Consider the following 15827-nt stretch of genomic DNA (forward strand, 5'->3'; position numbering starts at 1 on the left):
AAGAGCATACTTCTGTCCTCCCTCCCAATTAGAGTGGTATGAGGTAAGCCCATGTATTGGAGAAGAATTGGAATAAAATAACCCTGTCACTTTTCAATATATAAGCCAATTCCCAGTATTCTGTGTCGTATTGCATACGATCAAGAACTCACATTTTGGAAACCCAAGGGGCAGAGTAATAGAAGATAGCACTATAATATGAGATACTAAGGAATCAGGACACAAAGATTCAAAAAGTGAAGGTTGCTATCAGTGTTACACTATCCAACCGCAATGAACTTCAGCAAAGCCTCTTCACACCATTTTCAAATCTTCAAGTGTTGATGTTATGTTAGCTACCGACCAGTAGGAGTCACTATGCAACAAGTTTGGTTGTTACTGGGATTATTTAGGCTAGACAATCTCATGCTATGTTCTATGGCAGTGGTCCATGGACTGGTGGTCCATGGACCACTGGTGGTCCACAAGAAATTTTTGGTGGTCCACAGAAAGATTATTTGCATTTTTTATACTGCACTAAATACTATTTATCTTTTTAAAAAAATCATATTAGTGGTCCGCGGGATTTAAAATTATGAATTTGGTGGTCCCTGAGGTCTGAAAGGTTGGTGACCCCTGTTCTACGGGCTATGTTCAACTGCTTAACAGGATTTGAACCTACATGTCCCAAATCAGAAAACTTGCTAATATGAAGGCATGTAAGAAAAGGAAGGCATTAATTGAATGGCTTCTATAAAATTACCTTTCCTGTAGGCTACTGACAGCCAGGCCAAGATAACTTAAGTCACAAAGCCTATGGGTTCAAATCCTATTAAAAGATTGGACTTCAAACATCGAGTATGTAGGATACAGACTGCCTGAAAAGCCCCAATAAAGGCAAAAGTGATTGAATAGTGCCTCCTATTCCTCTATAGTTAGTACAATATCTAAAAACTATACAAGCAGCCGCATCTCTTTGAAGGGGAGGTAGTGTTGAGACCCACATTAACAAAAATCAGAAAATTTGCATAGCTTCTTCATCATGTCTGGTGGCAGGGCCAAAAGGAACCCAAGAAAGACTACAAATTATTCTTATCATGATCACTTGCTTGCTAATGTAGTCTCACATCAATTTCCCAAAGCAGAAGAATTAGATCATTTTGCAAAATATAGAATTATGAGGAATTCATATAATTGCATTGCTAAGCAACCACCCACACAGACTCCTCTTACTCCATTTTGAAACAGAATTCACAGCTGCATGAATAAAATCATAACATATTCAAAGGAGAGAGGAAGATCTCTCTTGTGTCTTGTCCTGTGAAAAACTCAGAAGCTTATAGTAGTAGGAGGAACCAGTAAAATTCAATAAAAACATAAATTTATAGGGAAATAAATACACATAACAGCAGCAATAAAGAGAACCTTGGAACTCAGCACATGTTTTGATTACTGTTCTTTCACTCATCCAAACAGTTGAGAAAAAGGAATTTTGAAGTTCTGCAAGGCCATTTATCTTTTTGCTTTTTCCATTTTCATTTGAACTGTGCAAATTGGTCACCAGTTGCCAGTCATCCAATTTAAACAGGATGCTTCTAAAGGACCTAAGAACGTTACAGTCTCTTCATAAAAATCCAAAAAGGCTTTTCTGTCACGACTGGAGTTTTAAGTACTGTCTTCCACACGTTTTGACAAAGGTAATTAAGAGTCTTCTTTCTCCTGGAACCTAGAATTTAAAGAATAAACAGCGTAAATACTCTGAGTTGTATTATAGGTCCATGGAATTGCTGACACCGGATTAAAAACGTATGCTGGATCAATTACTGACTCATGTACAGTCATTTTACAGACAGCAATTAATGTTGTAACATCGGTATAACTCTCCCACTTGTTTTATACGTAATCTAAATAACCTGACAAGTTAGATGAACCCGGAAGCAGAATAGGCAAGAGAATGAAGACTCATCTGAGACCTATTTTACAGAAAAATCTGGAGCCATCATCAAATGGTATCCCTAATACTTATCTTTGAAAAGAACTCAGATGGGTACTGGAGATGAACAAGAATGGTAGTTACGATCAGTCATCATACTTGCGGTGTATGCAATCTTCCTATGGTGGTGCTGCAAATGTGGGTCTTGGTGCTCAGCTCCAATTATGATATCCCAGCATCCCACGGTCACCTGATCACCATTTGCAATCTTTTTTTGCTGGCTTCCTACAAGCATAGTTGATGGGAAAGCCAGCAGGAGGTTGCAAATGGCAACCTCTTGAAGCTCCTGCTATATTATCTGCAATGATTTGCTTAATGACAGCAACAAGGAGTGCTGGAATTTCCATCACTAAAAGCAGGGGTGTCAAACTCAAGGCCCGGGGGCTGGATCTGGCCCACTGGAAACAGCAAAGGACCAGCCTGTGGTGCCTCTGCCAGCAAAAACGAAGTTTGTGAGGGCTGCATGCGGCCTTCCTCACCTCCATTTTTGTTGGCAGAGTGCTCAGGCCGCCACAGGCGCCCCCGACACTAGTGACATCGAGCTGACCACGCCCATCCTGGCCACGCCCACCCCAGCCCCCAGAAGTCAAACAGAACCCTGATGCGGCCCTCATTAAAATTGAGTTTAGCACCTCTGACTAAGGGTCATGGTCATATGACATTGCGCTTTACGGCTGCTTTACTGTCATTAAGTGAGGACTACATGTGCTAAAATGAATTGTAAATTAAATCAAGTCTTTAAAGTCCTCCTGGAACTCAGATATATTTCCCTCACAGAGTATCATCAGGTGTGAGGCTACCACAGAAAAACCTCTGCCTTTAGTACCACAATCACAGCTTCTGCTGGTAGTCCAGAAAAGACGGTTTCACATTCTTGGGGAGACTTGTATAGATTTAGATAACCCCTGAATAAAAATAGTAAAATACACAAATCCTAAATAGAGTATGGTCTTAAGGGCTAATCCTAACATTTAATGTTGAGTCCTGTACAGGGGTGGGTTTCAAATTTTTTTACTACCGGTTCTGTGGGCGTGGCTTGGTGGGCGTGGCATGGCTTGGTGGGCATGGCATGGCTTGGTGGGTGTGGTTTGAAAAGGATACTGTAAAATCTCCATTCCCACCCCACTCCAGGGGAAAGTTACTGCAAAATCCCCATTTCCTCCCGATCAGCTGGGACTTGGGAGGCAGAGAATAGACGGGGGCTGGGCCAGTCAGAATTTTTGCTACCAGTTCTCCGAACTACTCAAAATTTCCACTACCGGTTCTCCAGAACTGGTCAGAACCTGCTGAAACCTACCTCTGGTCCTGTAACAAGAAAACAATATAGCTGGGACAAAACAAATGCGACGTAATGTAAAACATCTCATCACCATAAGCAGATGGAGAGGGGCAATATACAAGCTCTTACTTGCATTGGATGCAGGTGTAGAAAACTGTCTGTCCTTCATCTGCAGATCTCATCTGTCGGGTATGGTAGGCCATGCCCTCATGCCCACACTGAGGACATTTTCTGTCAATCTGAAAAGATTGAAATGAACAAAATAAGCCTTCAGTAAACCTTCTAAAGTTGGTATGGCAGAATCCTTAAAATGTAATTGAGGACTTATGCCTGTAAGTCCTTGGCTAGGAGTACAAGCTGCAGATGCCCTTATACAAGTTTATATCTAATTTATATATCCTGCATCAGTGGTGAAATGTAAAATTTGTTACTACCGGTTCTATGGGTGTGGCTTGGTGGGGGGGGTAATGTGACTGGGTGGGCATGGCCAACTTTTTTTTTTACTTTTAAAAGCATTTTTTCTAAACCTTCTTCGGCTGAAGAGGTAAACAAAATGCTTTTAAAAGCTCTGACGATCCCAGCTGAGCTGTGCGATTGTCAGAGGCTTTTTTTTTTTACTTTTAAAAGCATTTTTTCCGCCAAAGAAAAAATGCTTTTAAAAGTAAAAAAACACAACCTCTGATGATCACGCGGCTCAGCTGGGCATGGAGTTGGGGCAGGGATTTTTGCTACCAGGTCTCCAAACCACCCGCTGCCATCACTACCAGATCAGGTGATCTGATCCGAACTGAGAGCATTTCACTCCTGTCCTGCATGCAATTTTTAAAAATCTAAGAACAAAGTTAGTCTTTCCTCAAGGGTAAACATGTGAACCTCACTTGACTTCTTCACAAAGGAATTCATTTCTACTTTTGTGTTCATTTTCCTTCTCTGCAGCTATTCCAGATTGATCGACTATTTCCAAAACTGTTTCCAGAAAATATAGTCAAAGCCTATTTTAAATGTTTGATGGGGGCCCAGCGGTGTCTGTTATTTGCGATGTCACCACAAGGTGACCCAGATGGCATATGCAAAGGTGACATAATTATGCAAATAAAGCAAACTGTCACAAATTATGCAATTTACATCATTTGCCTATTGACACCATCATGCCTACGATGCTTAATGGAACCAATAACTAGTCTTCTCATTCACTCACCAGTGGACCCTTCACTTCTTTTCCTTCTTCTGCAGTCAAAGAAGAGGAATCTATCTTGTTGAATGTGATTGATGTACGGATGATTCTCTTTTCAAAATCTGTGCAAAGAAAAAAAGATGTATGAAGAATGATTAAAGTGCTCATTAATTCAACCTTGTCAATTTCTTTTTTTCTTTTTTGTGCTTTTAAGTCATTGTTGACTCTTGGTAATTACCTAGACAAGTCTCTGCAATTTTTTAAGGCAAGATTTCAGTGTTGCCTTTGTCTTCTTCCTAAGGCTGAGAAAAAGGGAGTGGACTGAGGTCACTAAGCTGGCATCATGCCTAAGGCAGGACTAGAACTCACAGTCTCCCGATTTTTAGCCTGGTGCCTTAAGCTCTATACCAAACTGGTTTTATATTTCATCTAATGTTCCTTATATTCTCACAATTTGGAATGGAACACATGTTCACTAAAGCTTTGTTATTTCAAACAACTCTAGCATGTCAGGAAAGGGATTAAATTACGACTTTTCTCTGACAATTAATTTTCTAAATCAAGGGTACCACTTTTTGTACCTTTTTTTGTTGTTTTCAAAGATTGGGTTCTTTATGAAATGACATACTCTAGTTATAAAGGATACACTTGTCCAATTTAAATGTAATACATTACAGTAATAGACACCCCACCCACTAATGGTGCATTAAACTGAGATTCCATTCATTGCTTCAAGTGCAGAAATATATGGTGAAAGTATTGCGGGAAGGCCCCTCCCCCAAGAATGCAATATTTTGGGGAATATTAAAAAGGCAGGCTAGAATATTTCCCCTAAAGGAGAAACGGAAAAAACCTTAAGGGAAGCAGAAACCAGTCCCAGTTTCCCTGCCCCAAGCAGAAACTGAGGTCAGCTTATAGAAATGCAGAACTGGTAACCCATTCAGAAAGACAGGGTCAGGCAGAAACTTCAGATAAGCAACACAATAAGCAACACAATCAGGTTGACAAAATTAACTCAGACAAACACCTAGGATTTACATTTCCCCTTTTGCCTCTAGAGCCAGCCATGACCCCTACATGACCCCATAGGAATCCAGAAGGTATAAAACCCACCCACTCTAAAGTCCATTTTATCAGCTGTCCCAGAATCATGTGTAGCTTGTGGTTCTGCTTCATCAATAAAGGGAACCTTTCTTTCCAATCAGCCTCCATCTTATTTCCAGTGCCTTTCTCCCGGCTTGGAACTGAACCTGCATATTTCTTCCAATAGTATTAAATAACTGAACTCAGATGGGAAAGATAGAAGTAATTACCAATTTCTTCTAATAAAAGAGCAATGAAAAGTATGTTTAGAATTTGATACCTATGAATTGGAATTCTCCTGTAAAATATACACTTACAAAACAGAACTTACCTTTCACATCAATGTTGAAAGAGCAACAGGGACATATCACCTTATCTTGGATACCTGGCAGGGGCAGGACAGTACCACACTCAGGACAAAAATCAAGTTCTGACTCAAAGCAGGAACTTCCTTGTTCCATAATTAAATTCTGTAAAGCAGAGGCTATATAGGGAAAAAAAATACATACACATGATCATAAAAATCAAAAGTGATCCCAGAATAATTACTCATCCCTTGCCTTAAGAATAAAAGCTTTTGAGAGCCACTTGAAATATTTGATCTTTTTCTGATTGACAAGCTGGTGTTTTTTCACCTTACATGGAAAAGCCACTTTTCCTAATCAATCATTCATTATCAGCTCTAATATTAAAATAATTAATTTTGGGTCTGCTTTTTTGTCAAATAAATAGGGATGGCTCTCTTTCTATATAACTTTAAACCCAAAAAGTGTAGAGAGAGAAAAACTGGAGTAAATAGTGGGAGAATTACTGTATACAATGCAGTTATATGAACTCTGTTAGCCCTTTTTCAAAAAAATATTCCAAGGTGCTGTTTAATCCTAACTAGTTTAACATGGATCTGTCTTACTTTTCCAAAACTTTAATACTGTACTGGAATAAAGACATTTTGACATATAATTTAAGGCAGAAACAAATAAAAACGTTCCCAAATGATAGATCACCATTGGCCATAGTGACCAGGACTAATAGAAGTTGAAATTCAACCACCATTCCAGAGTCATACATTCCACTCTTTTTTCCATATACTAAACTTGGACAAACGCTGCTTAATTCGTCCGCAGAAAAATAAAAATGCGAACTAGCCTCTCGATGAAGTTTCTTATCAATGTGACGAAAAGGGGTGTCTGCCTTGGCATTTCGCGGTCTTAGTCACCAAAAGAAGCACACGATCTACTTCAGTTTTCTCCAGTTTGGAAGCTCTTCGGTGTGCTGGATCAGGGGTCTCCAACCTTGGCAATTTTAAGACTTGTGGACTTCAACTCCCAGAATTGAAGTCCACAAATCTTAAAGTTGCCAAGGTTGGAGACCCCTGTGCTGGGTGACGATCCGCGTCATTTCTGGCCAGCACATTAATGTGGCTCCACCGCCTGAGAATAATGGGGATTGGGATCCAATTCCCTCCAAGTCCAGCAGTAAGAGACACGTGAAGAAAAGTTGACACGTGAAGAAAGGTTGAGTTTTTGAAAAGAACAGGATTCCTGCGAATGCGAATTCTCACTAGGGTCGCTTTGAGCTGAAAAAAATCGAGCAATTTAAGTTTTCATGCACTTTCTACCCTGCAAACTTAGGTGTAATGTATGTTAACAGTTCAGCGGAGGAGCTCGTGATTGTACCTTATAAAGTCCAAACGCTCGAATCATAATCATTATAATCGATAATAAAAATCATAATAATACCTTTGCTCTCTACCCATTTATAAAGTGTCGCCGCCTTCTAAATGTAACTCCACGTGCGGTCTCAGAAAGAATGCACCATTGATTTCCTGGGGAGACAAGCTCGGAAGCGCAGAGCGGCTTTTCTACTGCTTTCAAGAGCAGTAGAAAAAGAAAAAAGGGCTAGACTGTCCATACAAGAATTCCCTTTTCCTCTAGTGATGAGTTTTCTACTCATTTTTTTTTCCTGATAGGGGCTGCGTTCATATATAAGCCTGCAAAGTTTGTTTCCAATCAAGTATCTGAAAAAGCTTGCTCCAAAAAACCCCATGCAGGGACTTGTCTAAGCAGTCTCCGAGAACCAGAGACGTTTGAACGGGGCAACAAAATGAAGATAAAGGGGTCAGATTGGAGCCCATAATGCAGAGAATACCCTATCCTACATTTTTCATAGGTGTATGGCGCACCATTTATTGTAAAGACAATTTACATCGTGAAACTTTCCAAAAGTTGTTATTGGTCAGAATAGTATTTTTTCCCGAAGGCCATCACTCTGCTAAACAATTAATTCCCTCAACACTGTCAAACTATTTACTAAATCTGCACTACTATTAATCTTCTCATCATTCCCATCACCAATCTCTTTCCACTTATGACTGTAACTATGTTGCTGGCAATCCTTATGATTTATATTGATATATTGACCATCATTTGTGTTGTAAATGTTGCACCTTGATGAACGTATCTTTTCTTTTATGTACACTGAGAGCATATGCACCAAGACAAATTCCTTGTGTGTCCAATCACACTTGGCCAATAAAAAATTCTATTCTATTCTATTCTATTCTATTCTATTCTATTCTATTCTATTCTATTCTATGCACAATAGCACAATTCGAGATTCAGGAAACCAACCTCTGCATCTTTTTCAAAGATATCTTCAGAACTGAAGAATCCCTTAGAAATGAACAAAACAATATAGTGCTATCTATCTATCTATCTATCTATCTATCTATCTATCTATCTATCTATCTATCTATCTATCTATCTATCTATCTATCTATCTATTTTCTTATTTCATAACCCCCATCTCCCTCAGTAATCCATGCAAATTCCAGGCAAAATACAAAGTAGTATGGGTATTACATTCATTTTGAGTATGTCTACTACAAATAGTAAACTAAAGATCCCCATTATCAATATCCAAAGACTAATTGTGTGTATTCTCTCTGTTGTTGTTTGGATTTAATTTTTAAGAAATGTAAAAAAGGAGTATGGATCTGAAAAAGTATAATGGAAACCTCCCAACAGCTGTTTGAAAAATACATGAGTTGCAGATGTGTGCTGCATTTGCACTCTAGTGTGTTTTAATACACTTCTTCCAAAGGATTGCACAAATTTATTTTATTTCCATGCATAAACTCTAGATATATTTTTTTTACTTATGTCTCATCTTTTCACTAATCAAACATTGCTAAAGGTAGGGTTTATTAAACTAAGTACCTTTCCAACAATAACCTGTCTATTTTATTCTTTTACAGCATTCAATTTAAAGCACTACCAGCAGCAATAGCATGAATTGCTGAGTTCATTATCTTGGAGAGGATATTCCACTCAAAGACCTTCTGTCACCAATATACATTCTTTCAATATACATACTTTCTCCTTAGTTCTAAGTTGCTTCTTTCCTTGATCAGTTTCCACCCATTGCTTCTTGTTCTACCCTCAGGTGCTCTGGAGAACAGCCCAACTCCCACTTCTCTGTGGCAGCCCCTGAGATATTGGAACATTGCTATCATGTCTCCCCTAGTCCTTCTTTTTGTTAAACTAGACATACCCAGTTCCTGCAACCGTTCTTCATATGTTTTATCCTCCAGTCCCCTAATCATCTTTGTTGCTCTTCTCTGCACTCTTTCTAGAGTCTCAACATCTTTTTTACATCGTGGCGACCAAAACTGGATGCAATATTCCAAGTGTGGCCTTACCAAGGCATTATAAAGTGGTACTAGCACTTCACGTGATCTTGATTCTATCCCTCTGTTTATGCAGCCCAGAACTGTGTTGGCTTTTTTAACAGCTGCTGCACACTGCTGGCTCGTATCTAGATGGTTATCCACTAGGACTCCAAGATCCCTCTCACAGGTACTACTATTGAGCAAGGTACCACATATACGGTACTGGTGCATTTTGTTTTTTTGGCCTAAACAAAATGCACCAGTACAAAGAATGAGCTTTTGTTAAAAGTATTGTTCTTGGTCTGTTGAATAACTAATAAATGACCTTCATTAGTCTTTCACTTTCATTATTGATCTTCTCTATTCTTGAACTTCATTATTCTTCAGGTGGCTTTATGTACCACTTTGTTCCTCAGAGTGTAGATCAGTGGATTAAGCATGCTGGTTGCAAAGATATAGAAGAGGGAAATCATCTTGCCTGCATCACTGGAGTACTTGGACACAGGTTGGAGATAACTAGAGATGGCTGAGCCATAGAAGAGTGACCCCACCATCAAGTGGGAGACACAGGTGTTGAAAGCCTTCTGTGTCCATTCAGCTGACTGAATCCTCAGCAGAGCAGCCACAATATAGCTATAAGAAATTGTGATCAGACCCAGAAGTGGTAGAAGGAACATCACACTTTTTTTTTAAATTTCTTTTTGTCACAACAGTATACACAAACAATTGTCATAGATAAAACAACATATCTTGAAGAAAATATATATATATATATATATATAAGCAAAAAAATATGCATCAACTATATTAATTTGATATAATGAAGGGAACAATAGGACAGGAATGGTAGGCACTATTGTGCTCTTATGCACGCCCCTTATAGTCCTCTTAGGAATGGGGTGAGGTCAATAGTAGACAATTTTTGGTTGAAGATTTTGGGATTTTGAGAAGAGACTATGGAGTCAGGTAATGAGTTCCAAGCATTAACAACTCTGTTACAGAAGTCATATTTTCTGCAATCAAGTTTGAAGCGGTTGACATTTAGTTGACACTTGAGGCGAAGAGCTCTGCCTTGTTAACAAGAGGTGTCCACATAGGCCAATTTGATTAAGGCTGGTACCTCACAGAAAAAGTGGTCTATCTCAGGGGTTTCCAACCTTGACAACTTTAAGCCTGGAGGACTTCAACTCCCAGAATGCCCCAGCCAGCTTTGCTGGCTGGGGAATTCTGGGAGTTGAAGTCCTCCAGGCTTAAAGTTGCCAAGGTTGAGACCCCTTGTCTATCTGGTTCTGCCCACAACATGGAAGACTAAGAGTCAACATTGTTCGTACTACTGAATTGCTGAAGCCACTTCCTCAGGAGAGAGCAGCCATTGTGATACAAAGAGAGTGGCTCATAATGATAGCATGCCTCAAAATAACTGTCTGGGAAAAGAGAGACTTGTATTTGAATGAAATCTACAGTTGCAATTTGTACCCATTGTTTCTGGTTTTAGAATAGAATAGAATTTTTTATTGGCCAAGTGTGATTGGACACACAAGGAATTTTTCTTTGGTGCATATGCTCTCAGTGTACATAAAAGAAAAAATACATTCATCAAGAATTCTAAGGTACAACACTTAATGATAGTCATCGGGTACAAATAAGCAATCAGGAAACAATATGAACATAAATCATAAGGATAAAAGTGTAATGTATTACTGTAAGTTTTGGCGGGAGTTTTAGGCGGGAAATATCTCGTTTCTGATTGGATGCAGCCTCAGGCTGAAGTGTATATAAGGAGAGGTTTTTCTCCAGAGTTTTGCTGGGTCACACTATATTAAAGAGCTGTTGTCACTAACCTGGTCTCCTGCCTCGTCAATACCCAAACATAACATTGGCGACGAAGGTGGGATCTTGAGGCAGAGCACCAGAACAGAGCTGAACTCACTACGAGAATCAAACCCAGCAAGGTGACGGCGAATGCAGCGATGACCGGCTACACGCCACCCACTCCGTTTGACCCTGCCCAGGAGACATGGGGAATATATATGACCCGTTTCGAAAGTTTCCTGGAGGCAAACGAGCTACAGGGAGTCTCCGACAACCGCAAACGGGCTTACTTCATAAGCCACTGTGGGTCAGCAGTCATCGCCGTCGCAGAAGCCCTAGCGGAGCCAACACCGCTACACTCCGTATCGTGGCAGACCCTTCAGACCCTCCTGAAGAATCACTACGCACCAGCCCCGTCCAAATACGATCGACGGTACGAGTTTGGGGAGGGCAGGCAACAAGAAGGCGAGTCTATCAGCGACTACATGGCAGCCCTGAGACAAGCCTCCAAGCATTGCGAGTACCGCGATCTGGACGAAGAGCTGCTGGAACAACTTATACGGGGGGTCAGAGACATCCGTTTGAGGAGACGGTTGCTAGCCAAGAGCAACCTGACATTGGCAAACGCCCTGGACGAAGCCAGAGCCCATGAGATGTCCAACCATGCAGCAGACACCTTACAAAAGCGACTCACGCCGATGGCGGGCGCAAAGCCGAGCACAGTCCACCACGAAGAAACCTATCGTGAGTCAACCAGCGAAGAGGAGGAAGAAGTCCACTACACCGGAAAATCGACAAGGGAAGACCCGGAGGAATGCGGAAGTTGCGGGGGGCGACATCAGCGCCAAAGATGTAAGTTCAGGGACGCCATTTGCCGGCGGTGTGAAAGGAAGGGGCACCTGGCTCAAGTCTGCCGAGCACCCCAACCTTCCCGCCGAAAATTCAAATCGGCCAATCAGAGCGGCTCTGAGTCAGAGATGCAAACCCCACATTCCCGCCGAAATTTCAAACCAGCCAATCAGAGCGCGAGATCGGCGAGGCGACCCGCGATTGGCCAGGAAAGAAAGAGCGCGAAGTCAAACCGAATGACTGTTACCATAGACCACGCAGCTACCCGCATCGAAGAAAAGATCTTCACAAACCCGACAATTGAAGGCGTACCGTGCCGACTGGAAGTAGACACAGGATCAGCTATCACAATCATGTCCTGGGACACTTTTGTGAAAGCCTTGCCGCACATCGCAAAGCGCAAGCTACAGAAACAACGGCTCCGGGTGCAGGATTACCAGGGCAACCGCATCCCTGTTCGAGGGACAACGACCGTCGAGGTCAAGTACGGGACATACGAAAAGACCCTGCCCATCACGTTAGTCGAGGGAACCTTGCCAAGCTTGCTGGGGCTAGACTGGTTCCGGGCGTTGGGAATGGGGGTGACTGGCGTCCACCGGAGCGGATGCAACCTGCAAACGCCTACTGGAGGAATTGCAGACGATTCGAGGACCGCTTAGGCAAGTACAAGGGGACCCCTATCTCCTTCAATTTAGACCCCCAAATAGCTCCCATTAGGTTAAAGGCAAGGAGGGTTCCTTTGCACTCAAACCTAAAATCGACAAAGAGTTAGATAAATTAGTCAGCCAGGGGATACTAGTGCCAGTTGACCATGCCAAATGGGAGACGCCAATCGTCACCCTATAAAACCAGACGGGTCCATAAGAATTTGCGCTGATTACAAGGCTACCTTGAACAAAGCATTGCAAAGAGCGCCTACCCAGTTCCAGTAGTGCAACACTTATTGCACTCACTAGGCACGGACAAGTTTTCGCCAAATTAGACTTGGCACAAGCGTACCAACAGCTACCCGTAGATGCTAGCACAGCTGAGGCCCAGACCATTGTAACGCACGGGTGCCTTTAAGTGCACCCGTTACAGTTCGGGTGAGTGTGGCCCGGGCTATTCCAAAATTTGATGGAGCGGCTCCTACAAGGGTTACCGGAGTCGTACTATTTCGATGATGTGTTGGTATCAGGGAAGATTTAAGAGAACTGGGAAGCGATTAAGGAAAGTTTTGGCCATTTTAGGTCGGCAGGATTAAAAGTCAAAGCAAGCAAGTGTCAGATAGGGGTCGAATCTGTTGAATTTTGGGCTATAGAATAGACAAAAAGGATTCACCCCACTGAGAGCAAAGTCAAGGCGATAAAGAGAGCCCCAGCACCCAAAAACAAGACAGAACTCCAGGCTTTCCTGGGTCTGGTAAACTTTACGCCGTGTTTTTAAAAGACAAGGCAACCGTTGCTGAACCGCTGCATAAATTGCTTGGAAAAACACTGCTTGGTCGTGGGGAAGTCAGAGAATAGGGCATTTGAGGCAGTAAAAGTTTGCTATCAAGCGATAGCCTGTTAATACAATACAACAACAGACTGCCGTTAGTATTGGTTTGTGATGCGTCCCCTATGGAGTAGGAGCTGTACTTAGCCACAGACTCCCAAACGGCACTGAAGCCCCTATAGCGTTCTATTCACGAACGATGTCCCGGCTGAGAGGAATTACAGCCAGCTAGATAGGAGGCTCGCAATAGTGTCAGGGGTGAAAAATTTCACGAATACGTTTTTGGGAGAGATTTGAAATTGTCACTGATCACAGACCGCTATTGGGGTTACTGGCTGGCGACCGCCCAACGCCAGTAGCACTCTCACCCAGACTGACCAGATGGACTATTTTTTTGACCGCATACTCCTACAAGCTGCAGCATCGGCCTGGAAAGGAGCTGGGGCATGCGGGCGCATTGAGCGGATGCCCATGGCCAGGGGAAATCGAGGACCCCACCCCCGGCACACCCGTTCTACTAATTGACTCTTGGACTCGGGGCCAGTCACATCGCAGGAAGTGGCTCGGCCTCCTACCGGGACGTTGTTTTAAGAACTGTAATCAGTTGGGTTCAAGGGATGGCCGCTGCGCGGGCTTAACGCTTCAAGGAATTTGTAAAGAAAAAGGGAATTGTCTGTGCAAGGGGTGCCTGCTCTGGGGGGATAGGGTGGTAGTCCCCGAGAAACTGAGGGGAAAAGTTCTGGAACTCCTGCATGAGGGTCACCCAGGAATTGTGAGGATGAAGGGTTTGGCTAGGAGCTATGTCTGGTGGCCCCTAATGGACAGGGAAATCAGTGACAGGGTTGGCCGATGCCAAGTATGTCAGGAATCCAGACCACTACCACCACGGCCCCAGTGTTGGAGTGGGAGAAACCCCAAGGCCCTTGGTCCCGCATACACATTGATTTTGCCGGCCCCTTCCACGGCCAAACATTTCTAATTGTGGTGGATGCATTCTCCAAATGGCTGGAGATCATCCTAATGAAATCCACAACCGCGGGAGCTGTCATATCAGCACTAAAACACCTTTTCGCCACGACGGGCTACCGGACACCCTCGTGTCCGATAACGCCCACAGTTCACCGCAGCATTATTTGAAGGGTACCTGGCTGAAGAGGGCATCCGACATGCCCTCTCAGCGCCGTTCCACCCTGCGCCGAACGGCCTTGCTGAACGCTTTGTCCGAGTGCGAAAGAAGCGCTATCACGAAGCGGCCCGGCGATTGGCAGGCACAAATCGACGCATTCCTAACCGTCCAACACAGGACCCCTGTGTGGCCACCGCCGCAGCCCAGCCGAGCTATTAATGGGCGGAAGCTACGGTGCCCGCTAGACCGGCTACACCAACTACGTACAGGACGGGTTCAAAACAAAACCAGATAGAATCCGAGAGTTAAACATAGGAGACTCAGTGTGGGCACATAATTACAGCGACGGCCCTAACTGGAAGAGGGGATAGTCATAGACAAACGGGCCCCAAATCTTATCTAGTGGAACTAGACGATGGCAGAATCTGGAGGCGCCACATAGATCAATTAAGAAACAGATTGAGCGATAAGGCAGAATTAGGCGAGAACAGCCCTGACTATGATTTAATTAACCCCACAGCTGACCGCGCCAAGAACAAACAGAAAGCGTAAGCAAAGAACCAAACAGAGACTTATCTGAGTCAGGCGAGGTCCAGCGACACCCTCCGGTCCCTCTAGAGGACAGCAGGTCCGAGCCGGCGAATAATCCAGGGCCGGATGGCCGGGAGGAGGAGCTCAGAGGAACAAAAAGTCCCTCCGGCAAGCTCGACTCAACTCCAGAAAGTGAACTGCGCAGGTCCGGGAGAGTCAGGAGACGCCCCACGTACCTGCAGGACTACGTAGAGAAGTAATATGCAAATATTGGCAAAGTGCCTTCTGGGAGGGAAGGAGTGTAATGTATTACTGTAAGTTTTGGCGGGAGTTTTAGGCGGGAAATATCTCGTTTCTGATTGGATGCAGCCCCAGGCTGAAGTGTATATAAGGAGAGGTTTTTCTCCAGAGTTTTGCTGGGTCACACTATATTAAAGAGCTGTTGTCACTAACCTGGTCTCCTGCCTCGTCAATACCCAAACATAACATTAAGCAACAAAGTTTTAGTTTTTGTGGCATTGGAAAATAGTTATTGGCAATCTTCCATAGGGCTCCCTATAGATGGGGAACTCATCAAATTTGCAGATGACACCAAGCTGGCAGGAATAGCCAACACTCCAGAAGATAGGCTCAAGTTACAGAAAGATCTTGACAGACTAGAGCATTGGGCGCTATCTAACAAAATGAAATTCAACAGTGAAAAAAGTAAGGTTCTACATTTAGCAAAAAAAAAAAAAATGCACAGGTACCGTATATGTGGTACCTTGCTCAATAGTAGTACCTGTGAGAGGGATCTAGGAGTCCTAGTGGATAACCATTTAGATATGAGCCAGCAGTGTGCAGCAGCTGCTAAAA

General features: G+C 43.0%; 1 protein-coding gene and 1 pseudogene across 3 annotated transcripts; both read right to left on the minus strand.

Moving 5' to 3' along the window:
* Positions 1–1394: 1394 nt before the first annotated feature.
* POLR1H (RNA polymerase I subunit H) lies at positions 1395–7398 on the minus strand. 3 transcript variants are annotated; one of them, XM_058169125.1, is made up of 5 exons: positions 7248–7398; positions 5840–5992; positions 4450–4547; positions 3385–3490; positions 1395–1705 (listed from the first exon to the last, which is right to left on the minus strand). In XM_058169125.1, exons 2-5 carry the CDS (start codon positions 5967–5969, stop codon positions 1593–1595), a joined length of 447 nt encoding a protein of 148 aa, XP_058025108.1. In that variant the 5' UTR covers positions 5970–5992; positions 7248–7398; the 3' UTR covers positions 1395–1592. The 3 variants fall into 3 exon arrangements, with proteins under 3 accessions (XP_058025108.1, XP_058025109.1, XP_058025110.1); XM_058169126.1 differs by having other exon boundaries at positions 3381–3490; XM_058169127.1 differs by lacking the exons at positions 5840–5992; positions 7248–7398 and adding an exon at positions 5539–5829.
* A 2098-nt stretch (positions 7399–9496) lies between these two features.
* On the minus strand, positions 9497–10551 carry LOC131191221 (olfactory receptor 2B2-like; annotated as a pseudogene).
* Between the last annotated feature and the right edge of the window lie 5276 nt (positions 10552–15827).

The sequence above is a fragment of the Ahaetulla prasina genome, chromosome 2, assembly GCF_028640845.1.
Source record: "Ahaetulla prasina isolate Xishuangbanna chromosome 2, ASM2864084v1, whole genome shotgun sequence".
Classification (NCBI taxonomy): domain Eukaryota; kingdom Metazoa; phylum Chordata; class Lepidosauria; order Squamata; family Colubridae; genus Ahaetulla; species Ahaetulla prasina.

Excerpts from the sequence above, each read along its gene's own strand:
- POLR1H (XM_058169125.1), bottom strand. The coding sequence starts at position 5,969 with ATGGAACAAGGAAGTTCCTGCTTTGAGTCAGAACTTGATTTTTGTCCT. Across the intron at positions 4,548-5,839 it reads TTTCAACATTGATGTGAAAG|ATTTTGAAAAGAGAATCATC; the intron begins GTAAGTTCTGTT and ends TTCTTTGCACAG. Across the intron at positions 3,491-4,449 it reads AAGAAGTGAAGGGTCCACTG|ATTGACAGAAAATGTCCTCA; the intron begins GTGAGTGAATGA and ends CAATCTTTTCAG.